Source organism: Typopeltis vanoorti, chromosome 6, assembly GCF_054136105.1.
Source record: "Typopeltis vanoorti isolate ZY-2024b chromosome 6, IOZ_Tvanoo_1.0, whole genome shotgun sequence".
Taxonomy (NCBI): domain Eukaryota; kingdom Metazoa; phylum Arthropoda; class Arachnida; order Uropygi; family Thelyphonidae; genus Typopeltis; species Typopeltis vanoorti.
Genome location: NC_143554.1, coordinates 11,700,312 through 11,727,882, shown reverse-complemented (window position 1 = coordinate 11,727,882; position 27,571 = coordinate 11,700,312). Strand labels below are relative to the sequence as shown.

The following is a 27,571-nucleotide window of genomic DNA, read 5'->3' as shown; positions in this document are numbered from 1 at the left end:
ATTTGTAGATATCCTGGATAATTCTAGATGGCCATCAAAGGGTCAAGGAAACTCTGAGAACTCAGTTCTGCCTTGGCCTGCTTTGATATGAAAAATCGAAATAATTATTTAAAATAACAAATGATAAATTGTTAATTTAAGTAATTTTGATAAACATGAATAGAAATGAAAGGAATTAATCAAGGTTTTTGAGATATTGGTGGGCATTTAACTGCATTCCTTTCGTTGTATTTTATTCCAAGCCATTCATCGAAACCATTGTGGATCGTTCGCAGTAAGTATGCTTAACAGATTAAACGTATTTAAGTAAATTTATATTTATTATAATATCAGACTTTTTACTATCCATTTAGTAATATAAAGCAGTTGAAATAACCATTGTTATTGTTATGCCCTCCATCTGGCAACAGCTGCCATATTGCAGAATGCACGAGATTTGATATAGGCAGCTCTGATATGTCGCATCATTTAATGTTGGTTGATACGCAACAGGAGTTCTATTCTGATTAGGAAAACGTGCTTTCATATCGCGATACTCTTCAATAATGAGGATAGTCGAAACCAAACACGAAGAAACCATCGAATTCTGTTGTTTATCCATATACAAAACCATCTATTTGTGTGTTCTTCGACTTTTCAGCCCACAATCACTTTTTCACTCCTTTCCAGCGTACGATCGGTAGGCAGGTACCATTACAGTGGGGTTGGATGGTTTGGAATTACGTCCGAAGCAACAAAGGTTCTGAGGTGTCTGTAAAAAGTCTGTAAAAAACTGCGAAAATCTGTCGGAAAATCGCAGTAAAAATCATCGTAGCAAACAGACCAAAACCAGTAATTAGATTTTTCCTGTTTGCTACCACAGTGTAATACACCAGAACGCTGGCGAGTCCTGAGTAATCAACAAAGTTATTTTTTAGGTTATCCGGCACAAGAAAGGTTAGAAATCTACAGCACGTGTAGTGCCATTGGTAGGTGCATTGATGATTAGATAACCAAGAAACCTTCAGAGGCAAAACTTAAAGCTTCTTCAAGCTACATTGGTTCGTACTGTGGCTTCGAGTCTACTGTTTGTGGATCGGAAAGTGGAAGGAGTATTCACTCATTTGAGTATTTAATTACTCAAATAAAAATTTGAGTAATTAATTAAAAGTGGAAAATTTTATTGTTAGATACCTCAGCAAAATATAGCGTGCATTTAAAAGTTCTCTCCCTCTCTGTGTGTGTGTGTGTGTGTAAAGTATGATTTGATTGAGCTCCCTCCTAAATGTGTTTAAATAGCGCATCAGTACAAACCTCAGCCAATCTGGTTGAATGAAAATTTTCATTCATCTCACACTAAAACAATCCTAAAATAGTCGTATAAAGTAATATTAATTTAAATTATGTTACTTTAATTAATAAGTTAAACAGGAAAAATATAGGCGACAAGTGAATTCATAAATGTTAATCAGATATTATTTACAATAACTGTTCTGCTAACATTATTCTGCATGTGTTATAATCATTACTTGAACTGGAATATTCCAGTGTTAATTCAGCATACATTAAGTCGAACTGAACTGGTATCTCACGAAATTACAAGTTGCTAATGAATCTTGGACGGATCATATCGCCTTCGAATGAAAGTGTAGGCATTCCAGATCACACCTCCGAATGAGCTTACATTTCGTCATTGCAGTGGTAGGCATATGTAAATAATAGCAGCACCACGAGCTTGGCAGTCTCGTGTTAATAACATCTGTTTCATTGCGAGTATAACGTAAATGAATATTAAGTGATGTATCTTCCAGATATTTAGGTTCGAAATTAATTATCTACATTAATATTTATTTCAATAATATTTAATTCTTTTATTTTCATTTACGGTTTTAAAGTCTCTAATGAGGGAAGAATGTCTTCATTCTTTCTGAGATACAGGAGTTCGAGTAATAGCCAAGATAAGAACAAAATATCTTGAATTTAATGAAACAAATTATTCTGATGTTTATGTGTAGCATGAGAGCAATTTCTCACATGAGAAATTGTATCTTTCCATTCCTTTTTTTGGACCCTCTTTTTTCTTTTAAGCCAAGTGTGTCTGATTAGATCATTTGCATATTAGCAGGCTATGTTAATTCCAGGTCAGGCTATCTGATCACTTAATGCCTAAGATTCAAAAATAAAGAAACGGTTTGAAGTCTCAGTTTACATCTATACTCTGAAGACCGAGAATTGACATTTGACATTTATCCTCGCAATTTCAAAAAATGCGAGCGCACCCACTTGTATAAAGCCTGCTGCATCCATCCCAATGCTGCGTGCTGTGTAAACTCTGACTCTTGCTGTCCTTAATTATGTTCTCGCCTGCACATAACCGCTGGCACTTGCGATGCCGATGGTCAGCCTAGCGAGAAACTTTCTCCTCTTGTTTCTGATCCGGTTCGAGCCAAGCTGATGAGTGCACCAGGAACGTATTGGTGTGGATGTTCCATAGGAGAATGTTGAGCTGCGGGCCACATATGCTGTCTTCCTGGTTATCGCTGCAGTGTGCTTAAAGTGCAGATCGCAAATGAAGCAACTGCTTTAGCTGAAACGAGTTTCTGATTTGAGTGAAATTAGTCTGAACGCTTAGCACGGAATTTCATGTATTACTACCAGATATACAAAAAATGAACTCACTTAGTATTATGTAATTGTAATGAATTTCACATTCCTAAGTCTGTGTTTCTATAAATTCATACGATTATTAATACTTGAATGAATCAAAATAATTTTGAAATTATATGTATATTCATAATCTGACTTCTTACTTAAAAGTGTTTACTTTGTGGAAGTATCAAATTACTCATTACTCTAATGGATCTTGTAAACATGTAGAATTACGAGATAATAAAGTTCACATTAAAAAAATAGGAATTACTAGTTATTTTGGAGGACAGTTTTCACATATGTTGCAGTAACATATCTCAACGTATAGGGTACAAAGTTTTAAATCTCTGGTTTTATTCATAAAATCCCTATAAACAAGTCAATACTTTCATAAATTTAAAGAGAGTTGATATCAGTCTATCATTATCTTGCTGACTGATTGCAAACAGCAACCCCAAATTGAACGTCTCTTGAATATATAAAGTATAATTATGTCTCAGATCAGTTTGTTTTTCGACAGGACGATGATAAAGTGACAGGCAAGAGATCAGTTGTAGGCAAATTTCATTTAAGATTCTTGACGTTTGCCTTTAATTCATTTTATTTTATCTGTCGCTTTTACATCCTACAAGAATAAGTAACTAAGGCGATAAGACCAGTATAATTATGTCTTAGATGAGTTTGTTTTTCGCGTTAGTTCGTAGGTTTTGTATGAAATAATCTCCAAGTTCTTAAGGTAGGATGTAACCCTGTCACCTTGGACGACGCCCACTGGTTAACTTACCTTCACTGGAAATGCTTTTATAAAGATCTCTCGCGTCCTAAACAGCATTTAACCGAATAGCATCGACGTCACAGACTCGATGATCAAGCATATTTGTTGTTTATAACTAACGGAATAGATTAAAATTATATTTGGGAATACATTACAGATAAACTTCTCTTCATTTATGCGCTAATAATTTTTACTGTAGCTCTCGCGCAGTTCTTGCTGGTAAGAGCTGCGCAAGTAATATTTGGTTAATTATTCACATTTCTAACGCACGATGTGTATTTACACAAATTCATTTCAATTTTGTTTAGTGAATCAATATTTAAATGTCAAAGGAATGACGTAGATATTTTAAGAAGAAAATAAATAAACTAATGCAGTTATTTCGATTTACAATTAATTTTAATGAAGTGTATTCCGAATCACGACGTATGTTTGCCATCTTCATCTACTACAGTAATTCAGCGTCTGTAGGTAGGAATGCATCACACTTTTTCTCTAATTCTATCCCGTATTGGTTGAAAGTATTGCTACTGATTAAAGAACACAATGACAATTTATTGCACCATAATTTATTTTTAAGAAATATTACAATTGAAGATGAATATTTCATTGGGAAGATTGATTAGACAATTACGCAACTGATCTGTAAAATATGACATAATTATTTAAATCGAATTAAATATCGAAATCAATCAAACAATCTCCCGCTGATGAGAGAAGATCTCCAGTCTTCTCTCATCAGCGACACCAGAATGTCCAGAAGCAGGTTTTACCAGGAGGACAGCACGTCAAACCCCCAGGACAGCAGACGCCGTTTGGAATGGGACATCCGCACCAGTTGCTGTACGATCCTGGAGCCATCACTGGCATGGCTTTGAGGGCGGACTCTACGAGGGGAGTGATCGGTTCACGAGGTTTTCCTGGAGCATCGCAAGTACCGGCAATTGTGTTGCAGGTGGTACCTTCGGGACAACAATATTTTGCGTTTTCGCAGCAGACGGCATTGGGATGGACACAACAGCCTCGATTCAGATCGTCAGGATGGCAGATGGTCGAGCCTATAAACGGAAACAAATACGCAAGCTGATTTACTTTTCAAATAACATCGGTTATTTGATTTTATATTTTTATCAGAAGCAAGGAATGAAAAAAAAAATCTGTTTTATTTTGATGGGGGATGGTACAGAGAACGATTATGATACGGCACTGGACCAGCCGTCCTGAACTTCCTGATTTCGTTTTTTACATAAACATTCTTAGTGAATTATTAAATGATTTTGAATATACGAACAGAGTGACGTAATTTAAAAAAAAAGTGAAGCCGATCTGTAGATTTTAAAGTTACAGAGCCTGAGAACTATGGACACCCACCAGACATAAGTGATCTGTGTCGATGCCAAGGCTGATTGGTGTGCATACGAGGAATATCAACAGATGTTCTCGGTTCGCGATTGTAGCCATTTAGGAGAAACCATATCCGCAGTGCCATCAAGCAAACAGCCTCGTCTTTAAATGCGCTGATCGCTCAATCCAACTGTACAGGAATTTCCTGTTTACATTTACTTGGATGGGACTGCTATAGAGAACCAGAGAGAGAGAGAGAGAGAGAGAGAGAGAGAGAGAGAGAGAGAGAGAGAGAGAGAATAGGCTTTGACCATGTCGTACTTTGTGTGTCCGTGCGCATGCATCAATTAATAGACGAAGAGTTAATTTCCGTACGTACTGAAGTCTGTTGTGATAAACAGCGACACTAGAAATTACGCCTAAACTAAAAAACGATGGATGGCTTGCGTACAAATCGAAGTTACGAAGGATTTTTTACATTTTGTGAATTTTTAACGAATAAAATGACTCCGAATATGTGTTCTCGTATATTATTGATATGGATTAGTTTTTAAATTTAACAACATATTAATATAATTATAAGTATAAATTCAGCTCATCCAAGATTTGACGGTATTTTGTATACCTGAAAAAAAAAAGCATTTAATTCGGCAATTAATTGTAACCATTACGAAATTCTTTTTGGCTTAAAAAAAAGTTGTTAAGTTTTTGAGGTTAATCAGTCATAGTAGGTATACAGTATATCAGTTAACTTCGTATTCTCTGATATCATAATTTTCGGTTTGTTCTGTAGGGCAGCTTTCCCATTCGATTGCCTTGGTAGATGGGTTTACGTCTGCTGTCATTTAGCTCTGTCACATATCGACTTCTGGGAGGTATTAAATGTCATGTTGTTTACAAACTCCATTGTGGAGCTGACATGTTAATAACACGTTCAAATTATGTTCCCTATATATTAACGAAATCATTACAGACATGAAATTATGGTAACGATCACCAACAACAGTTCGATAGTATTAAAATTCCAAGTCACTGGTCAATAAAGCTTAAAAGAAATACAAATGCGCACATAAATAACTGGAAAAAATGGTGATCTATTCCATCACCCAGTAACGAAACGAAGGTGCTTTTTTTGTAAGGTGTACGCACAGTTTAAAGTTCGAATCCTTCTTTTGCATGAGCTGAAATGGAATCGAAAACGTTGTCGTATGTAAGGTGAAGATTTAGAAGAAAATTATTATTATTGTTACATGTTCTAAAGAAATAATAGGTGCCTGTGGAAACTAATTTCTTTCTGTAACGCATGAACACTCTTTTTATTTATTTTCCCTTCGAACCCTCGCTTTTTAACAAGGGCATTTCCAAAAACCGGCGGTAAAACTCAAGCTATTACATACAATAATAAGTGCTCGGATTTCTAGCTACGAGATGGCGGCAGTTGTCTATTGTCCCCGAAGAAAACATCCCCCCCCTCCCCCCCTCCAAGTCTCGGTTTATCGAGACCCGCTGCATTATATCTTCGAATATTAGAGCTAAATAAGCCCGTCTGCCCGCTTTGGGACATAAAATGTGTCACAAGATTTATTTTCTCCTGATTAAATGATTAAAATGAAATAATTTTAAATTAATAATCAACGCTGTCATTATCAAATTACGACCAACGTGATTTACCCAATCAGATGCGAATGATTCCAGCTCACCTTCGGGACAAACATCGTTGTCTTTAGGAAGTACATTGCCAGAGGCGATGACACACAGCACGGCGAACACAATGGAGGTGAACATCTTCATCGAATGTCAGGATGAGAAATCTAAAATAATACAAACATCCATTTGTGAATAAGGAAGTCCGAAATTCATATCGAATAAATGTGCATTTAAATTATATTTGCTACAGTAAATATAATTATATTCAAAGTAAATCTTGAAAAAGAACTGCAGAAGTCCCACTCGCTCCGTTTGGCGAAGCAGCTCCATAGAGTAGCTATTTCGAGATATATTTTAGGATATATATATATATCTTATAACATTTTTCAAAAACTAGCAATGTTACTAATATTTTCTGAACAGAGAGAGAGAGAGAGAGAGAGAAATTTCGATGAATAGTTTGCAATACGTACCTTCACTGAAGAATTCACTAAGCAGAGTCGCAGAAAGATCTTTGAGTTACGAATAAAATCAAGCGGAGAGAATTTCCTTTATATCGCCAATCTCTTTAATGATGAATGCAATTACCATGACAACCCCTTGTTATCTCGGTCGTGTTTTACCATAAAATCAACGTGTAATATAAATTATTTTTTCTTTGTTCGGCAGCTTCCCAAGTTCCCTGATCTCCAGCATGATATGATAAGGAACGACAATAACAAATCCCTTTTATTATGTGAGAAGTAAACAAATGGATGATGATGATGTTTCTTTCGATCTATTTTTATTGCGCACTTCCTCGTTGAGATGAGTTTGGTTTCGGTTTTGGCTAGCTATGGAGAGTAGAGCGCAGAATCCCATATTTGTTTGTGATCTGATTATTATAGTTAACATAATTGCTATAAATCAGTCGGAATTTTTTTTATTGCGAATCGTAATCCAATAATTATTGGAATTGTTAATAAATTAGAGAAGATATAAGAAAAAAAACTTAGCTGACAATTCGGGGGTGTCTAATTGACGAAAAAGTTTCTTGGAGCATGACATGATATCAAAGAGTTAACGTACGAAAAATAAATGATGTGCAAAATTCCGGATTTTTTCTGGTCTTTCGAAACGCTAAACAAACAGATCAGACTTAGACTGACATTTTTTGGGGGGATAATCAGAATAAAATATCCACGTGAAAAAGAAAGTGCACAAAAGATGCATCGATACTTTAATCTTGAGATATCTGAGAAACATCAGGAAAGGATTCACAGCAGACCTATAGTCTTTACGAGTCTGAAAGGGGATTCAAGAACACGGACATGCAAAGCAATATTGTTGAACACGTGATTGGTCTGAGGTATTGTTGCTCAGTGTCTTTGTTTTTAGAAGGCGTTGTTGGCAATATTGGTGGCTTCCATCATCCACTGTGCAGTACGTAAGATGAATGCTATTAATTAATTAATGAAGGATAAGTAGCTCTGCTTGGGCATCTAACATATGGTGTAACTCTCCTGATTTACGCTCCCGCGTAACCGTGAATCCCATGGAATAGGTCGATCAATCCTTATTCTAGGTGTGTCCTATGTCTGTAGATGCGGGGGTTCACGAGGACGGTTTGCCTGTTCTGACGGACGAAAACCCGAGTGTCTAGGTGAAAAACCCCGTATCTCAGTATGAGACCGGCTAAATCACATTTCGTCGAAAGAGACCAGATCAAGGTTCCCCACGTTACGGACGGGAATCGAACCCAGGTCTTTCCAACCACAGGGCTTTGGAGCTACTGACTGAACTACGAAGGTTCGTTGTAACTCTGGGTGTAAATAATAAATTAGGAAATAAACAGTTTTTATGGTTCTCTGTGATCACTGCTATTATATTAGTAATATTCTTCATTATTAGTCGATACCATTTAAATCGATATATAATCGATTATAATCGATAATCGATGCAGTGGATTTTTGAAGTCGATACTTCAAAAATCTACTGCATCAAGCGAGTTAAAACAAAACATAAAAAATTATAAATTTCTGTGGATTGAGTCACAGCAGTTTATGACAAAGGATGAAAATACTCGCATTTACGTAATATCACGTGACTCTGACCTTACCAGTTTCGCAGTGAAGTGCTTAACCTCTTATCCCTCTTGAACTTTTACCGTAAATCTCGGCGAACATATTCAACAGGGAAATATTAGCTCGGATATTTTCAAATATGTTAATACGTGCTATAAGGCTAAAAAAAAAAGGTACTGAACTTCAACACTCGCTTCAGTACACACGCTATGAGAGATGCCATTCGACTGCATGCACATGTAGAGTCTACGCCATTACACTTAGTTGTCGCAATGGGGTTGAAGTTGGATTGAAGTCGGAAGGAAAGACGTTTATTGTGGGACATTATTTTCGTTCACACGAAGTGGGTTGAGCAAATGGTCCAAGCTGATATGTATGTGAGTAGTTTGTTCGTCGTTTGCGTACTCGTATCCTAAGCCATGATGTCATCATTGCCTTAATCCAGTGTTTATCAGCGTGGGGCGTGCGCCCCACAGGGGGGGGCAATCTGAATATTTTGGAGGGCAATATGCATCAAGATCTTTGAGACGTTGAGGTGTGGCATGATCCAAAAAACGTTGCGAAACACTGCCTTAATCGAAAGTTCTGACTTACCGGGAATGCTTTGCGCAATGTAAGGGCATTCGGGGAGACCACGAACTGTTAACACGAATGAGAATCACGGGCGTCTGCTGGAGAACGTGATACAGTCTCCGAAACGCAGTCAACTCGGAACAACGGTAAAACTTTGGATACCGAGACGGTCACTACAGAGAATCCTTAAGGAGCTGTGGCCTTCTCCTACGTCATCCAGGAGGGTCAGTGTTTAACAGCAACGGATTACTCTGCACTGCGGGAATTGTGTGCACGCGTGATGGCCAATGTGTACGAAGACCTTTCCTTTCCCCATAATGTCTGCTTCTCGGACGAAACGCATTTCCATCTAAGCGGTATTGTAACCAGACGAACCTTGAGGTTTCTTGGTTTCTCGAGACCCGAATTTGTTCAAGAGAAACCTCTTCACAGCGAGAAGATCACACCATGCTGTGCGGTTTCGGACCATGACGCAATTGGGTCCTACCTCACTGAATAGGGTGGTGTAACGGTGACCTTGAATAGCGAACGCTACATCGAGAATGTGTTGGTTCCGTTAACGCAGAATTTGCATAGGATGTGTCGAGCAAAAATCATTCCATTTCGTGCACGGGTATTCCAACAGGACGTAGCAACCTGTCACACATCGTCGTTCTAGAGCCTATTTATCAGAACCCTTCACGTTCTCCTGATCTCACATCACTCGATGTCTTCGTTTGGGGTATGTTGAAGGAATGGGTATTCCACCGTGACCGGCCTTCAAACCTTGATTAATTAAGGAACAAAATTACACCAGCAGCTGTCCCAATCCGTGTTCTCCAAGTTGACAGAGAACCTTCGCACGCGCTAAGAATTCTATCTTGAAAGACAAGGTACCCATTTCTAGAATGTAATCTACCATCGTTAATGCTTTCTTCGACCGAGATTTCACAGACACGTGGATGTACATATCATCAAGTGTAAACATTTCTTTGTTAATAAGCCTGTTTATTCCATAACATACATTATTGTAATTATTCGGCACTGTTTTGTTTCGTTTTGCTTGCCCCGTACTGCAGATAGACAATATGTATACACATTCTGAACCTATCTTACACAATGATATAGGAGCTTAAAGAACTATTGTCTTACACTGACAGCACTTCTCATTAACATCCTAAGAAATATTGATGTTCTGATCATGACCGAAGTTTCTCTCAGAGATTCAGATACGTAAGTCCTAAATCCAGTTTCGACCACACTAAAGGGGGGATAGAGCATGATTAAGACCTTAGTGTGTCACACTGTGCACTTAACCACTTTAGAACATGCAGAAACAGTACTCATGGAAATCACATAACGACAGACATACCCTCAAATGTATGGTGGACGTTATATACACATCCCAGAGATTCAAACCTCTCAGATTCTACGAACTAGAAACATGGGTAAATGTCCTCAACAATCGTACAACAGACAAGCTCATTCTCATAAATGACATCAATATAAATATCCTGGACCGTGGCTCTTCTACCACAAACACATATCCAGACATCTTAAGCCAGTACAACATAAAGATGACCATAAAATCCCTCAAGAAAAGAAATAATTAACACAATTGTGCATAGATCACATCAGCATACGTGCTCCTATCAATAGATACACATGTCACGAGTAATCACCACCAATATTGCTGACCACTGCTTTATCGCAACTCCGTTCTACACTAGAATTTCTACTTCTCCCACACATTGCAAAACTCACCAGACAAACGCATCTACTCTCATTGTACGAAAGCATTGCTGATAACCTTATGAAAAATAAATTGCGACGTATTAGTTAAAATAAATGAGCCGATAACTTTATACGAGAGCCTCAAATTCTTGGTCACAGAATACACACACACACACACACACAAAACAAAAACACCCAGAAAGCAGGGACAAGCACTGAAATTCCTAAATAAATGAGAATATCCTTAACAGTTATGCTCTAAAAGGCAGTCTATGCAAGAGAGTAAAAAAGCCGCTCGGTAACATTCACATACGATTATTATACAAAAAAGAGAAAGCAGTTAACAACAAAAATTCGGAACGCATGTGTTGCTGTTTTTAGAAATCCGCCACTAGATATTCGCGTAACTGGGTGCCAATATCCACACACACACAGATGCTCTGTGTGTGTGTGTGTGTGTGTGTGTGTGTGTGAGAGAGAGAGAGAGAGAGAGAGAGAGAGAGAGAGAGAGAGAGAGAGAGAGAGAGAGAGAGAGAGAGAGAGAAATGTCACCATTTATTCGGATACCTCCCCTCCCCTCTTCTGGACGGCGTTGCAAATGGTCAGGGAGAATTTTCGTGCGCCACTCTAAATGTGAGAACAATATTCCAAGATGGGGCGGGTGTTGGATTTATTTAGTATTAAGAATCGTACAAGTGATAAGTAGTGTCTGAGGAGACAAATAACACTTTGATTTGATGCAGAGGAGACAATGGATGTGTTCATGCCAATGGAACACACAGCTATACGTTAATCTATGATCAATGTTTAAGGTGCTGTTGTATAGTAGCTTAAGATATCAAGTTGGTCAAATGAAAAAGAGAATGGAGAGTACCGCCATCGGAAGCTATGGATGGGATCTGAGTTGGATTGAACTATGCAGCTATCCTTTCTACTCTACTCAGAACTTAAATAACTTCTAACATTTTCTGTACTCTGTAATGAAATGATTTTAATTGCTTCAGATTTTATTTCCCCCAGAAGTTCCGTAAACATCCGAGAACCCAAGTAAATAATAATCCTTTTTCATCCCTCAAAGGGATTAGGTTGTCTTTTTTCAGTTCTTATTTATTTCCATCTTTCACAATAGTCGAGTTTGTTCTGTTGAGCACATCAGATCGGAGGTGATGATTCGAATCCTGGCTATCATTTATTTGTGTTCACCATTGATTTAATTGAGCCTCAATGGGTCGACATGCCCTTTGGTTGAAATGACTTTCGATCGAATTCTGTATAAGACATGAAGAATCAAGTTCAGATGAAAAGCTATCTATAAGGGATCTTGAAATGAACGTCAGTTACCTAATTTCTTACGGTAACAGAGTTTTTTTATCCCCCTGGAAACTCAGGACTTTTTGTCTTGCAAAAGAGATGAAACGGTTAGAAGAACACGAGCATTTACTGAACATAACAGTCTGCTTCAAAGCATTGATTGCTTCGGTGTATTCCAAACTACCAACTGACCACCCGACAAACTATACAACCGTCAAATTTACTGCAGTGGGAATTAAAAACCACAGTTTTTTCCTGGAGAAAAATCTCTGCTCTCCAAGCAAATCATCGGTTAACTGGAATCCAGTGAAAAAATGGCCTAAAATGTTCGTCCATTTTGCGACCAAAATCGACCATATGAAGTCTTTTCCTACAGACTTAGCGACATCCAAGTTCCTATGAGAGTACGAAAAGCAACTGAGGAAGTTATGGGAATTTTTAGTGGAATATTGTTATCGATCTCTTGGCAACTGTTAGGTAATCACCACTTTCCAATGTGGTAACAGAAAGGGGAGGGGGTTTCCCTTTATTTATTTATTTATTTTTTAAACTATACTCGAGCGAATTTAACAAGATATTTTGCCAAATTCTCTTGTCACACATTCAAAATAACATAATAACCCCCCCCCCCCCCCAAGACAATACAATTCACTGCTGAGAACTGCCTGCTGTAGCAAAACACAAGACTTTTCCTTCCACCCGAACAGAAGGCAGCGGGTCATTTACGGACAGTATTTGGAAAGCGCAGTAATGTGTTTGGGACTTCGTATTATACTCAGGTTGTCAAATTTTCGTTTCGCTGGTAAATAATCGAATAAATGTCATCAAAATGCTAAACCATTCAATAGAGCTTTAATTTAGGAAATGAATACCAGAGCGATGTGTTTTCTTATCATCATTATAATGTCACCACATTGTGCAACGTCTCTCTCTGCATGAAGAGTCGGTTTCCCTTTCTTTTGCTAACAACGAAGATTAGAACGCGCCCAATGGTCGTTATGTTTACTTCCTTGTTTGTCGCTTATTTTGCATCTGGTAGATAATGAGGTGATTCAGCAGCCCATCTGTTGCCAATGCATTGACCACTGAGAAAATCCCCCCGAAATGGGTGGCAACGAAATATTTATCTAATTGATGCCATTTTTCTACTCTTATCTCTTTTTACATATTTTATGGCTTGCAAAGGTTCCCAAAATAGAAGTTAAGATTTCAGGGACGAATATAATGAACGATCTTATCAAGGAAGTTAAGAAGAGAGTAAACAGAATTGAAATTAGAATCTAAAAGCTCTTTTTTAATTCGATGCAGATAAATATATCACGCAGCACTCAGATAACCGTGAAGGTTACCGAGCTACTTCGGCCTATATAACCTGGTGTCGAAGGGTGGGATTTTATTCCAAGAATTGCCGAAACTTGAAGCCATTTAGTAATCCTGATCCCTCAGCGCAAGTAAGTGAAATATTCGTGTAATATTGAGGTGATTTATGGAAAAATTAAGCGTTTTTTTCACTTATGATAGTAATCTGCATAGTTGTAACTTCAATGCGCAGTTTACTAAGAGTGTTAAATGAGGTGTTTAAAACATAGGATCTGATTGGCAGAGATATTTTGAATAAACCCCCTTCATCTACCCAATGATAGTCTTCAACAAATGTATTTACAATATATCACTGCTGATTTTAAAATTCTTTTGTTATTTTTAAGCTTCTAAGCTTCTTTCACTTTCAAGACTGGTTCGAAGTTTTTTTTTTGTTTCCAGTACGTTTGTCGTATTTTTCATCTCCTCTTTCCATTGCATGTATCGTTGTAGTGATATTGTAAAGCCATTTGGACCCTACAATGTCATCAAATTAGCAATGCTAAAATAATTCTTCATTTTATATTTTAAGGAAAACACAAGAAAATCGAATCATTAAAACAAAAGCGAAATCAGTTTCCTGTTTTAAAATGGTGTAGAGTTCTTTCCCTTATAATTCCTTCCCAAGGTTTTCCCTTGGTGTTGTACAAACATACTCCATGCCTGCTGAGAAAAGCACTACAAATGCCGCAATAAGTATTTATTACATTCGTTTTGTTCTAGTGGGCATAAAAAATATTCGTCCTTTTCATGACGCATTTCACTGAAATTTGGAACTTTTTGATGGCATCTTAATTTTTCCATTAATCTCAGTTATGTTTTGATCGAATCATTTCACTGCCATAATTAGTCAAATTAGGTTGTAATGACTACAAATAAACTGCAGGATACATTCGCAAAATATGCCCTAAGTTCTGCTGCTATGATGCCAATACGCTAGAAAACTATTAGAACCTGAACATTTGTTGTGATTGTATTCATTTTCTTATTTGCATTCGTTTTAAAATCGAAGGAGATCGACAGAGGTCAGTTCTTAATAATTATAATCACTGTCTGTTAGAATGCAAATTAACTAAACAAAGTATCACGAAATACCAGAAACGGTTTATTTTTATGACGTGTCACCCGTTGTCATGAAACCAAAAACTTTTCCAAAGTCAAGGTTGTGAGGAAATGTTCTTGCCTTTCTCAAGTAAGCCTGAGATTCCCCGTGTCAGACGATAGGACCGTGATTGGAATCCAGTAAAACCAATTTCTTCTTCTCCAGCCCAATTTAAAATTTTGATGTTAAAGATTTCAATGATTATGATACACACACACACACACACCAAATAAGTTGTATTTTATGTATTTTTTTAACACCAGATGCTTTTTTCAGATTTTCTTAATACGTCACGATGCTGGCTACTGCTGTGTTAGCTATTCTGTGTGTGATTGCACAAGGGAACGTGCTCCCCAGAGGCGAGAACCAATGTTCCGATGGTGAGTGCTAATTCAGCTATATTTATTCCTTAAATTAATGTTTACATAATCCCAATCAGTTAAGCTGCTTGATTTATATTCTTTTGAACGATGAGTCCTTCTGATATTTAGATCTTTGTATTTGATGATTTTTCAGAAAACGGTCTGTTGACTAGAAAGAGGTAAAAATATCTTTAGAACAAATACACGAAAGTGGACTGTAAGTGTTTCAATAGTGCTTGTACATTTTTTAACTCTAATCTTCCCACAAAAGGTTGGCAACATATCATGTCGTGATTACTAATATACGACAAGATTATCGATAGCTGCAAAAAAGACACTAAACATATTAATTTTCTGTTTCAGCAGCTAGATGGAGATTTTATCATTGAAGAAGACTGTGCAAAGGTCAGCGGCGAAGGGATTGAAAGAATTAAAAGAAACACCAGCTATCTCGAACTGTAGACAGAGGTTCAATTCGACGTCAGTGGAAGCAAATTCATTCCACTTGTCAATGTCAAGTGGAATAAGACTATAAAAGAGGTGATTGATGAAGTAATAGAATATTCCCTCTTCGGGGAGGCAGCAAGGATTATTAGAGAATTTTAGCGCATTACCCGTAATAAGACCATAGCTGTAAGATTAGAAGTTATGAGATGTGCTTTGTGCTAACAAACTATCGTAATTCAGTTGACATTGATAATTAGTTGGGTTGGAAAGGCCTACGTTCGAGTCCGATCTAGAAAGTAATGAGTTTTTCGAATTTATTTATTCGAAAAACAGGAACTCCCTGAACTCGTTTCTTTTTCTTCTTTCATTCTGCAACACAAACAAACTGACTAGAGAGCACACACACACACACAATGGACAGAAACGCATACTGTGCAGTATGCGTATGTGTAGGATTAACCACCGTATTCAAAAATTAATCATGTTTCTGTGAAGCCCAGTTATGAAGCGTAATGACCTGCAATTTGACCGTAATAGGACATTAAGCCTAACGTGTACAAAGAGACGGGATGAGATGAGATGGGGTTAGCAGTTTTACAAGTGGACACATTTTTATAGACTGAAAAGCTTGGATATGATGTTTAGTGCAAGGAAGACTACAGCTGTAAGTAATTCCAAGAAAAGAAGTCTAATCTTGTTTGGAGACCTCGGCATTATTTAGGGTAAGAGGAAGAAAGGTGGGATCTTTTTTTCTAGAAGAAATAATGCAGAACTCTGTTTTAATTATACGGAAGTTAATTACAATGTCCTGATCTCATTGAAGAATGACTAGAAAATTAATATTTAAAGCATTGTGTATGACTAATATTGATGCGTAGACCATTTGGGAGCGATAATACACGTAGTTCTCAACGAAAAGATGGCATTCATATGAAGGAGAAAGAAGACAGTTGAAAGCATAGAAGAGTCGGTTTCATGCTAGGAAAGTCTGAAGCGAGAAAGCCTTTCAGTTAAGCGAATGATTTTCCCTCACGCCCCTTTCGCTATTATAAATCACTAAAGTCATCAGGCTCTCCCAAGTCACCATGCATTGCTGTGAACGGGTTCGTCAATGGTACGCAGGGCTCTAGAAGAAGAGGAAGAACTCATTCGCATAATGTATGATAAACCCACCCGAATGTATTTCAAAGGTCTTTAGCTGAGGTTCAGAGGTGGGTGATGAAAGTGGGTGCGTGTGTGTATACTTATGTGCAATATGCAGGAATAGTGGCTGCATATTGGCTTGCTTCCATGCTTTGGAAAAAATGACAGCTAAGTAGGAAAAAGCGAAGAAAGCACACAAAATGGATTAAATCGAGGTATTATTATTATTATTTTATTATTGGAGGTAGGCACTGGATGTCTGCTTATATTCGGCATATTCTAATATCAGCAAAGATTAGAGGGGAAGGATGATGCAGAAGATTAAATTTTCTTCTATTGATAATATTAGTGGCGCCATCTGGATGTGTGAAAAAGATGGGAATAATGAAGGACTGAGAGTGACACTCTTACTTACAGACTAAAAAGGTAATTTTCAAAGCCTCTTCAGGCTTTCAATATGCAGAGAAGTAGTCTTACATCAACTATTAAATCTATTTTATGTCTAAAGACTTCTACAAACATCCATGGATACTGGGAATCACAATTAAAATAAAAAAGCGAGAATACAATCAGGAATTTGAGGCAACCATTTCTAACATGCCCCCTTTTTCTTATTGAACCTTAATAAAGACACAGAACACCCAAGTTTGATTATTATAACTTCGAGTTTTTAAAAAGAAAATCGTTTTCTTTTCTGTACTCAAATTTATTGATGCTGAAACAATATGTTAAGTTCCCGACCTTTCTTTCTTTCTTTCTTTTTTTTTTTCAAAAAAAAGAACTTTAAACATTACATTAAAGAATATAAGACCAGATCTCTTGAATAACGAAATTGTAGACTCACTATGAAGTTAAATATTCGAAAATTTCGTTGTGTAATACTTAGAACACTACAGTAGTAATGAGATTCGATCCAAACCACGGCTTTAATTTTATCAAAATTGATGTGTAATATCACAGCAACAACGCTAGATGGATAATAAATCACGGCAGCATAGTCTAACAAGTAAATCCATCAGTACACTTGTTAGTAGATTTATTTAGAATTTCATTCAGTTATAGTTCAAGAGTATATTTGTTTCCGTTTATAGGCTCGACCATGTGCCATCCTGACGATCTGAATCGTGGCTGTTGTGTCCATCCCAATGCCGTCTGTTGCGAAAACGCCAAATATTGTTGTCCTGAAGGTACCACCTGCAACACAATTGCCGGTACTTGCGATGCTCCAGGAAAACCTCGTGAACCCATCACTCCCCTCGTAGAGTCCACTCTCAAAGCCATGCCAGTGATGGCTCCAGGATCGTACAGCAACTGGTGCGGATGTCCCATTCCGAACGGCGTCTGCTGTCCTGGGGGTTTGACGTGCTGTCCTCCTGGTAAAACCTGCTTCTGGACATTCTGGTGTCGCTGAGGAGAGAAGACTGGAGATCTACCCACCACGGGAGATTGTTTGATTGATTTCAATATTTAATTGCAGAGAAAGGTTCCCTGATTTTTACATTTTAAAATACTTTTGCAAACAAAAAAATTACTTTTCTTGTAGAGATAATCCTCATTTAATCTACTAGTTGTAATTAATCAAATGTGTATCTGATTAAAAATAAATGTGGCTAAAGTGAATCTGATCGTGTGGATGTTATTCGAAAGGAGGAACACTTAAAAGGACTTGAGTTTCTTTTAAAACTCGCTGAGCATTCTTTTATCCTCTTTACCCTAAAGTAATGGAATTACTTTCTCACGAGATCAACACACGTCTCGTGAAATGTTTACGGTATTGCACTGGTGTGGAAAAGTGTTTGTGATCATGACATAACTTGAGAATGTTTTCATATGAATTTCAGGAAAGGAATCCTGTAGTTAATTACAAAAGAATTCATCCCATGCTTCGTACAACAGCGCTTTAGTAATGCACTTGAAATTACCTCGGTTCGATTCCCGTCTGCAATTCGAAGAACATTTATAATGACTTTTTATTTGAAGATTAGTTACAAAACAATAAAGCAAGAGTATGTCTTAAGTGGCTAATGAAAATGTCAGAGCTTTGCTCGCTAAGTAAAGAAATATATCTTACAACGCAAACGACATGTGAAAAAGGAATGGATATAGTTTCTTAAAGCTGTTCAATTTTAATTTAACTTTATAAAATGAAAGCAGTTAAACAGTATGCGAATTATTATTTTACGCCATTTAATATGAAGATTCTTGAAAAGAAACTTCGCACCTTTCTTGCGAAAAGGTGTTTTTAATTCCCGTACTGAAAAACGTCCGTAAAACATACACTGCTAAAAACAATTAGGAATATTTTAGTTTCTTTCGGATAATAACACATTTCTGCAAATAATTATAACTATTGGGTACTTTATACATGAATAAATATTTCTTACTTATGGATAGGGTATAATTGATGAGATATTGTTTAAATAATCCAAAGTTATTACAAATTTAACAAATTATACATTTTAGTGTGAAATAATGTTAACAAGAATATCCCCTAAGCCTTTTTTCGACGGGTTCTCAAGTTAGTCGATCTCTGGCACGGGCAAGCGGGTTTTTGGTACCGTAAATTCAAGAAAATAGACCGTAGCACCCACACTATTTCAGACATTAAAAATATTCTGTGAGGGTTAGGGACCACGAGATGGCGACACTTGTTGATCCACCTCTTCACTGCATGCCTCTTAATTAGTGATAGAATTGGACCAGCTATCTCTGATTGCTACTAGTGGAGATTGAACTGCCCACTCAGTCTCCAAAAGTTAGACATGGCTAAAATGGCCTGGCCTACCTTATACGGGAACAGAAAGGCGTTAGCTGATATCCCCTAATTGTTTTGAGCAGTATACTATTTCAGACCATAACATACAGCGTTAGGCTTACAGTTATCTATCGTATTCTTCTCCCCGGATGCTAATTAAAAATCACTGATAGTTTCGAGTCAACTATCAATGATTGACTAAAGGTGGAGCTGTCTGCCTCCAGTTTACAAAAAAGTTAGGGAAAAGCGGTCTTGCCTGCTTTGGGGAATAAAAGTAGTTAATTGATTAGATTAGTCATGATATAAGAATTCATAATTATTCATTTTATACGTAATAATTGTACGTTACTAGACTAACTGAATATGTGGATTTTCAGTTTTGTAAGTAGAGAATAAAAACTGAAGTTCGCTTTTTTGATGCGAACGTGAAATAACAAAAAGAAATAATCCTTTTTTTTGTATGCCGAAGGGTACAACGATAATACGTAGGCTGTTCAATAAGTAATAAGACTATATTTATAGAGAAAACAGATTACCTTTGATCGTCATCATTTACATGGTCTTTTTCGAAGTAACTACCGTGAGACTCGATGCATTTGTCCCAACGTTGCGTCAACTTCTTAAACACATGTGAGAGTCCGTTTTTTGAGAGTTCTCTCAAAACCGCCTCCGCAGCTTTTACACATGCTTTGTTGCTTTCGAAATGGCGACCTCTTAGTGGTTTCTTGAGCTGAGGAAACAGCCAGAAATCGCACGGTGCGAGATCAGGACTGTATGGAGGGTGTGGTAGGATATCTGTGTTGTTCTTCTGCAAAACGTCCACTACATAACCAGCAATATGTGGCCTCGCATTATCTTGGTGCAATAAGAAGCCATTCTTCAGCAATGGACGCTTCCTTTTGACGTGCTTGATGTTAATCGCTGTGTTGATCATTGTCTCTGTGATGGACGTTGAAGGTCTTCCCTCACGTTCAAGATCTTCCACATTTGCCTTCCTTCGTTAAAAGTTTTATGCCAGAGAAAAAACTTGCCCTCGACATTGCTTCATCGTGGACAGCTTCGCGTATCATGTTAAAAGTGTCCGATGCCAATTTTTGCAAACGTTATGCGATTACATTCACAAAATATAATCGCATAACGCTGTTCCAAGGACGCTTCCATTTCGAAGACTGGTCGTGCCTCGTCGGTGCTCCGAAACAAGCTTGCGTTTAGTCATGTGACACTCTGACACATCAGCCCGTATACGCCATCTATCAACCTCTTTTGTTAATACAGACAGCAACTTTTTTTTATTCCACAGAAATTAATATTGTGATGAGTGGTTTCGCCACAGTAAAATTAGTCTTATTACTTATTGAACAGCCCACGTAGATTAAATATGAAAGGAAGATAGATGAGCAGACGATTCGAGATTTATTTGATTTACATAGCTTTACAAAATTAATTCTCCTTTAGACATTTACAGAATTCCAGATGTACATCTTTTATTATCTACACCATTTCATCTTTAAAACCAGCTGCGCAATAACAGCCGTCTCCGCCATCAGCAGAGCATCTGGAACAGTGGCTGTTCATGCAAATCGTTGTGGTGGTGAAGCTGACACAACTCTCTCGGTCTCGCGTCCCCGTACTTCCGTAGTACATATCGCCAAGTTTAGCTGCTCTGTTGGCAAAAGAATGATGGTGAGCATCCCCTAAAGATCGCTGAGTCTTCCATCGTTCGAAATGGTGACGCAGGGAATGTCGAACCTGTAGAAAAATAACAAGTCATAAACGAATTATACAATTTCTTACAGAAATATCAAGTATTATGTGTAGTTGTGAGTAATTCGTTGTAGGCGTCTTTCAACCATTACGTTACTCGTACCTGTTAAATAGTTCTACAATATATTATGCCTTTCCATTTCAAGCATACTGAGGCAAACACTATTCAAATGCTCTCTTTTAAAACTTGCTATTTCCTCAAAGAGCGAACCACATAATGGCAAAAAAAAAAGGTACTTGGCTGTATTGTGCAACGCAAAGGTAAAAATACTGTACTTGCTTGTTTTAGCGAATAAAGTTTTCGTTTCTTAAATGGATCTTTTATATTTTTAGAATAGTGACATTTTTATTTAACTGTTAAGAGTTTAATTTATTAAAAACATGTTATAAAATATTAATTCAACTTACAATTAAGATCGGATTCATTATATCAGTGGGATGTTTTGGACATCACTCACGAGATGGTAATTGAAGTTGACTTGAACTTCGTTCAAGTAAACTAGCTACAAGAAGCGCGCGTGTGTGTGTGGTTTGTTCTTAAAACCACACACCATCGAACTCTATTTCCGCTTCCGGGTCTATGTGCTGTTCAAAAAACTTCATCTGTCAACTGCAATGAAGATTCTTTCATAGAAAACTTTCACTCTTCTTTGAAGAATAAGAGAAAACTCTTTTGGCGATTTCACGCAAGGAAAGATTTTTCACATAAGGATTCGTGAAATTTTGCATCATGCATTCTGCCAAGAAAATAATTTCTAACCCTTTTTCGCTATCTTCAATGTAATGAATCCCATTGAATGTTAGTTACACTTTAACATTCTATTCAAAAAGCGTTTTACGATAAAAATCAGAAAATTGATCTGTTGCTTAAGCCGTATTTTTTTCCATTTTCTCTATGCTCCCTCTCTCTTTTTTTAATTTAATGATGCATGATTTGTTCACAAACACCTCATTGAAAAGGCTGTTCCAGAGGATAGAGATATATATGGGATAAATGAAGAAGAGAAGAAGCAGATTCAGTGTGTTTGCAGTTGTATTGAGAATGATTGGTTGGCAGCTGCTGCGTTTGCTTTAACAAGCTTAACAGAAAGTGAAGGAACAATGGTTGCCACTTCAATGGAAAGGTCACTATGAAAGTCCGGGCAGTGCGAAGAATTGTGCAGGTGTGACAGAGGCTGAAGTCAGTCAATCAGTGAAAAAGAAGGATCACCTATCAGTGAAATCGCTCTAATCTGAAAACATTAAGAATTTCTGGGGAAGTTTTAGGTGCGTCACTCCAAAGACGTGAACATTATTCTAAGACTGGATGGATTGAGATTTGTACAAAGGTAATAGTTGAAAGGGTGAAAAGTATTATTATCTTGTTCGGATTTTTAGAGGCAGAGAAAACTAGTGATGTGATGTATTTATGCTAGGAGAAGTTCTTGAAATGTCAGTTCAAGAAGCGAGATCTGACCTGATCATGTCTGGTGATTTATATAATACTGAGAGTTAAGTTGGGTGAACTGAGATGATTTTTACGAAGAAAGAAGGAAAAACTGTTTAGGTAACAATGAATGCTACGAGCTTTTCCTTGTCCCATTAAGGGATGGTCTGAAGATCAGTGTTTAAGGCAGTGGAATTGTTGCAGATGCTTCATGCTTGGGACATTGCAAAGTGGGTCGAATGAGTAGGACACACTATGCAGTGTCCCAAGCATGAAGCTCATCTGCAATGATAATCTCAATGGGACAAGGAAAACCTGGTAGTATTCATTGCTACCTAAACAGTCTTTCCTTTTTCCTCGCAAAAATCATCTCAGTTCACCTAACTTAACTCTCAGTAATATATAAATCACCAGACATGATCAGGGCAGATCTCGCTTCTTGAACTGACACTTCAATAACCTCTCCTGAAATAAACACATCGCATCAGTAGCTTTCTCAAATGAAGTGCACAATCAGAAGTGAAGCTGTGAATAAGATCAGTAGTGATTGAAAGTAGGTCATTAATCACAAAATGGTATCATTAGGAAACTTCAGGAGCAGCATGTTTTTAACAGAAACGTTATCGTAAAAGAAGAAATACCGATTCAATGTGCAATTCTGACACTCAGCTGTTTTCACCCTTTTTGGTTCTTTTACTGTCAAAAGAACCGAAATGATAAAAATAATAAATATTGGTATTAAATAAGCAAACATCGTTAGTAAACATTAATGTTTAAATATTAAAATCAAGACCTTAGAAGGCTAACGTTTATGAAACTACTGGAACCTGTATTATTACCTCAGCATTCAAGAAGCAATATAGCACTGCCACGGTGAGTCCCTAAATGAAAAAAAAAATAGTACTTTTAGTAATTTTAATCATAGCAAAACAACGATATCAAGTTCAATCTAATCACCGGCAATATGCATTTCACTTAAAGAATGTGAATATCTATATATTGTAAACAAGAGTGCTTTTGATTTAATTATCCTTTGCTAATTTAAAGGATATCGCTCGTTTTGTGTCATATATTTTTCATTGATTATGATAACGTTTGAAATAATTATAAACATTAAGAGCTCTGTAAGGTGAATATATTATTGAGCTTATAAAAAGGAATAAAAATTAAGACTTCAAAAATTTCATTTCAATACACAAATTAAATTATTTTACTATTTTTAGTTTTGTGATTATGTTGGTTTTTCTCACGAAAAAATTGCAAACTTAATGAGTACCAGCTAGTCACTTAATAAATAAATAGCTTACTTGGAACCAATTTCATACAATCGAAACGTGAAGTGGCGCTGCATACATGCATGCAAATTAGTCGTATCGTTTGGTAGTTACGTTGTGGAAGATGTTTGTGTCGTTTGCCGAATTACTGCAGAAGATTGAATTGTGTAAAAGTGATTTTGCGTTAAACTAGAATTATTTATTATTAGTACTATATATAAATTAAGCTGTTTAAACTGTGCATGCTTATTAATTGAAATTTTAACTTTGCACGTCTTGCAAAAGTACTGCTTGTGCAAACACCAAAGGGGAGACTGCAAACTGAGAAATTTCATTAAAAATACAATATTACGAGTCCAGTCCTTATTCTCTCCCGAAAGTTGGCTTAAAGTTGTTATAAAGAGCAAGGTAGGTCATTTAAATCTATAAGTTTTAGTGTAAAATTCGTTTATACATAGAGATTTTTTTAATTCATGACGAGTAGAGAGAGAACTAGGGGCCACCCCTGAAGTTGTGTAAGCGTGTGGTGGTCAGTATGTGTATGCGGACTAGATTTTGTGCCTCCAAAACGGTAATTGGTTACAATGTATTTCCAAAGACAGTTTTGAAAGTGAATAAGTTTAAGCAAGGTGAGTGAATATTAATTATTACGGGTCTTCCGCAGTGAGTCTGCTGATTCTATGGCGATACCGTAATAGTAGTATTTGATGCAAAATGACGAATACTAATATTGGGAGAATTACGAAATATAAAATACGTTTAACAAAAAATATATTTGGAAATTGATTAAAGTAAAGGGATTATAAATTACAGAAATTTATATAAAGTAAAGTGCTAACTGTCTGATAAATTACACCAATTTTAATCCTAATATTCCCTCTGAATTAAATTTTTTGTTTGTTTGACTGTATGAAGAGATCTACCTATTAACTGCTTTACTGGTCCCCGGCGATAATAATGCTAAGTTGTGGCGTAAATTTATACTTACTGAATGAAGTTGAGATGTCGATCGAGTCGTTCTGTCAATGTAGGTTTGCGCAGTGTTGAATGCGTAAAGAACAAGTACGTAATATCGCTTCCACATTTAATTTTTATTTATTTTTATTGTCCCCTGCAAGGCAGTGGTTGTTTATTACCACTTATCGCAGGTTAAGTATTCCATTTAATCTACATATTTTAATGTACTTGTTAAGAATATTATAATAAGTTTTATTGTGAATATGTAACACACATACTGTACTAGGAAACAAGGTTCACTCGGAGAGACTAGTAGATTAATGCATTGAATTTAATCGGTAGGCAGTTGTAAATTTTTTGCTTTCTCCATTGTTATTATTATATAAACACTTCCTGGGGTTGATTCAAGTGAGGCAACAGTAAGATGCAATTACAAATTTATTACGAACATCTATGAAGTAAATTAAAATCTTCGTTAATTGTATTTTTGAGATTAAATGACTTGAAGAGATATGCATAGTACATAGGCAAATTAGCTAATTTGCCTATATACGATTCAACCTATTCGACCTGGGTCAAGAAAACGCACGCAATTTACAAAAATGCTATTGTGGTAGAATAACGTTGTGCTTATTGATGATGGTAGTGGCGTTCCGCGTAGTTAGTAGTTTAAGTAATGGAGTTATGTGTACTGGGGTAAAAATACATTCCCTCGATGAGTCTTTGAAGTGCCAAGTAATAGTAATATGTGAAATAGTAAGAAATTACTGTATTCTGAAATAGAGAGCCAAGAGGCTTCCCTGTCCTGAAAGGTTGCTTACTCATGGATCCGCCGAAACTTTATAGTTTCCATATTCAGCGCGAAACTCTTGTAGGTTCTATATATTCGGCTTTGAAATAATGTTGGATTCAATATTCACTTAATTTGTATAATTTTGCATCGCCGGTGAAGCCTCTTGGCTCTTGATTTCAGTAATTCTTGGTACCTTTTAAAATGTACTCCTTTTGGCAACTGATATGGAAAAGAATGACTTCTGCATCACTTTAACCTGGGTCTGGCTCCGAACCGGTTTCGAGTAGGTTTTTTGGGTAGGGTTTTGCCTGTCCCTGAGTGGGAGCCACCGCTGAGATTATGGCTCTGCTTGGTGTGAGCCTGTCACTGAGTGGAACAATGCTGAGTTGGCGATCTTTCGGGATCGTCTTATTTTCAGAGCCCACTTCACCTATACAAAGGTCAAAACCGGTCTGGGTAGTGAACCCTTCCCATAATGCATAGCATCATACATGTCCGCAAGGAGATGTGTTTTGCATTATGGAGAATACTAAGGAAAGTGATCAGAACTTACTCCACCTTTGCCATGAGTTGCCCCTGTCCTGAAAGGTTGTTTACCCTTGGATCCGCCGAAACTCTTGTAGTTTCTATATATTCGGCTTTGAAATAATGTTGGATTCAATGTCCACTTAATTTGTATTACCTTGATGGACCTGTGTTTCACTCAGGATTTCTCCATGAGTGCAGGTCACAAAGATGCCTCCAACGATCTCGATCTTGAGCCTCTCTCTTCCATGTTATACCCATAGATTTCACTTGTGGATCTTCCCATCTTGTAGATGGTATTCCTTCTGTTTCTCTTTATTATTGGTTGCCAGTTGAATATTCTATATGTCTATCTGTTATCTCTGAGTCTGGCTATGTGACCTGCCCATCTCATCTTGCTTTCATATACTGCAGTTACCACATCTTTTATGCCTGAACTTTTTCTTAGTTCCGTGTTTCTAACATGTTCCATTTTGCTAATCTTACAAGTCCTGCGTTCTATTGCACCTGAGCTATTCTGAGAGTTTGTTCTTCTTTTCTTGTCTTGTTCCATGTTTCTGATCCACATGTGAATGATGAAAGTATATCTTCCATCACTCATAAATATCTTAATTTGTATAATTACTGTATTCTATTGAATACCGTCACGACCAGGACACACAATTAAGGATGAGGTTGATACTAACCATAGGGACTCTAGGAAAATTCTGTACATCTACGTATCTTCATATATGAACCTTTATTCAAAGGAAGCTCCGGAGTTTGTTGTAGATTTTAAGAATGCAGTTGTAATTACCTCTTGCACTGATGTTTGGAGAAACTCGATACGAAATCCTAACCAGTTTTAGTTAATTAAATATTTCATTTTTTTCCTTGTGGTGTCTGTTATTTAAGTTATGAAACATCCACAGATTTTCTTTCGTATTAGAGTGTAAGTTTATAGTGAATGAACAAATGTATGCTCGACAAAAGCTTGTCGACTGACGAGTTTGGTAATCCTTCAGAATTACTACGATGAGATTAATTCAGTATTGAAACAGTCAACAGTACAATTCCTGCAGGCATCTCTGATGTTGCACGGTCACACACCTTTCTATCCCACCCCCCTCCGGTCTTCATGAGTTGGGATGAATCTTCTCTTGTGCGAGTATTTCTCACCTTAGCATATTTATTTGTGCTTTTGTACAAGTCGTTTGCTTGTGGAGCTGTGAACTTTAATATTTAAAGATGGTCTGTAGCTTACCTTCTTCACTAACCTGAATGGTCGGGTTATCTTGCAGATGACTGCAAACCTGAAGTGCATTTTCTTCCTTAACGAATATTATTATTTTTATTTTTTTCAGATTAAACTTTTGGAATTACTTGATGCATCCTACCCTCTTTTTTGTCTAAAAATAGACACTGAACAATAGCATTTATCAGCTTCCTCGTCTTTATTTTCAGTTCGTTTTTAATATCTCAAAATCCTGATATGATCAGATTCTGTACATTAATTTAAATTCCCATTTCTATTAACTATTTTGATCCCTTTTTTTATTTATTTTGTCTTTTATTCGACACCCTATATAATTGCGAGTCGTTATTGTTTCAAAAAAATAAAATAAAAATCC

General features: G+C 36.8%; 3 protein-coding genes across 3 annotated transcripts in view; 1 reads left to right on the top strand and 2 right to left on the bottom strand.

Annotated features, from left to right (window-relative positions):
- Window positions 1–3,956: 3,956 nt before the first annotated feature.
- LOC150105288 (progranulin-like) lies at window positions 3,957–7,005 on the bottom strand. Its single transcript, XM_090394668.1, has 3 exons — window positions 6,868–7,005; window positions 6,448–6,558; window positions 3,957–4,461 (listed from the first exon to the last, which is right to left on the bottom strand). The coding sequence occupies exons 2-3, from the start codon at window positions 6,536–6,538 to the stop codon at window positions 4,142–4,144; spliced, it is 411 nt and encodes a 136-aa protein (XP_090250794.1). The 5' UTR covers window positions 6,539–6,558; window positions 6,868–7,005; the 3' UTR covers window positions 3,957–4,141.
- A 6,372-nt stretch (window positions 7,006–13,377) lies between these two features.
- LOC150105287 (progranulin-like) lies at window positions 13,378–18,087 on the top strand. The gene is made up of 3 exons (XM_090394065.1): window positions 13,378–13,505; window positions 14,792–14,895; window positions 17,559–18,087. Exons 2-3 carry the CDS (start codon window positions 14,811–14,813, stop codon window positions 17,876–17,878), a joined length of 405 nt encoding a protein of 134 aa, XP_090250191.1. The 5' UTR covers window positions 13,378–13,505; window positions 14,792–14,810; the 3' UTR covers window positions 17,879–18,087.
- Window positions 18,088–20,643: 2,556 nt separating this feature from the next.
- LOC150105286 (diuretic hormone receptor-like) overlaps window positions 20,644–27,571 on the bottom strand; it is a 100,914-nt gene continuing 93,986 nt past the window's right edge. The window contains exons 14-15 of the mRNA XM_090393924.1: window positions 23,252–23,293; window positions 20,644–20,971 (exon numbers count right to left, since the gene is read on the bottom strand). Coding sequence (XP_090250050.1) covers window positions 20,714–20,971; window positions 23,252–23,293 — 300 coding nt within the window. The 3' untranslated portion in view covers window positions 20,644–20,713. The remainder of the gene's footprint in view (window positions 20,972–23,251; window positions 23,294–27,571) is intronic.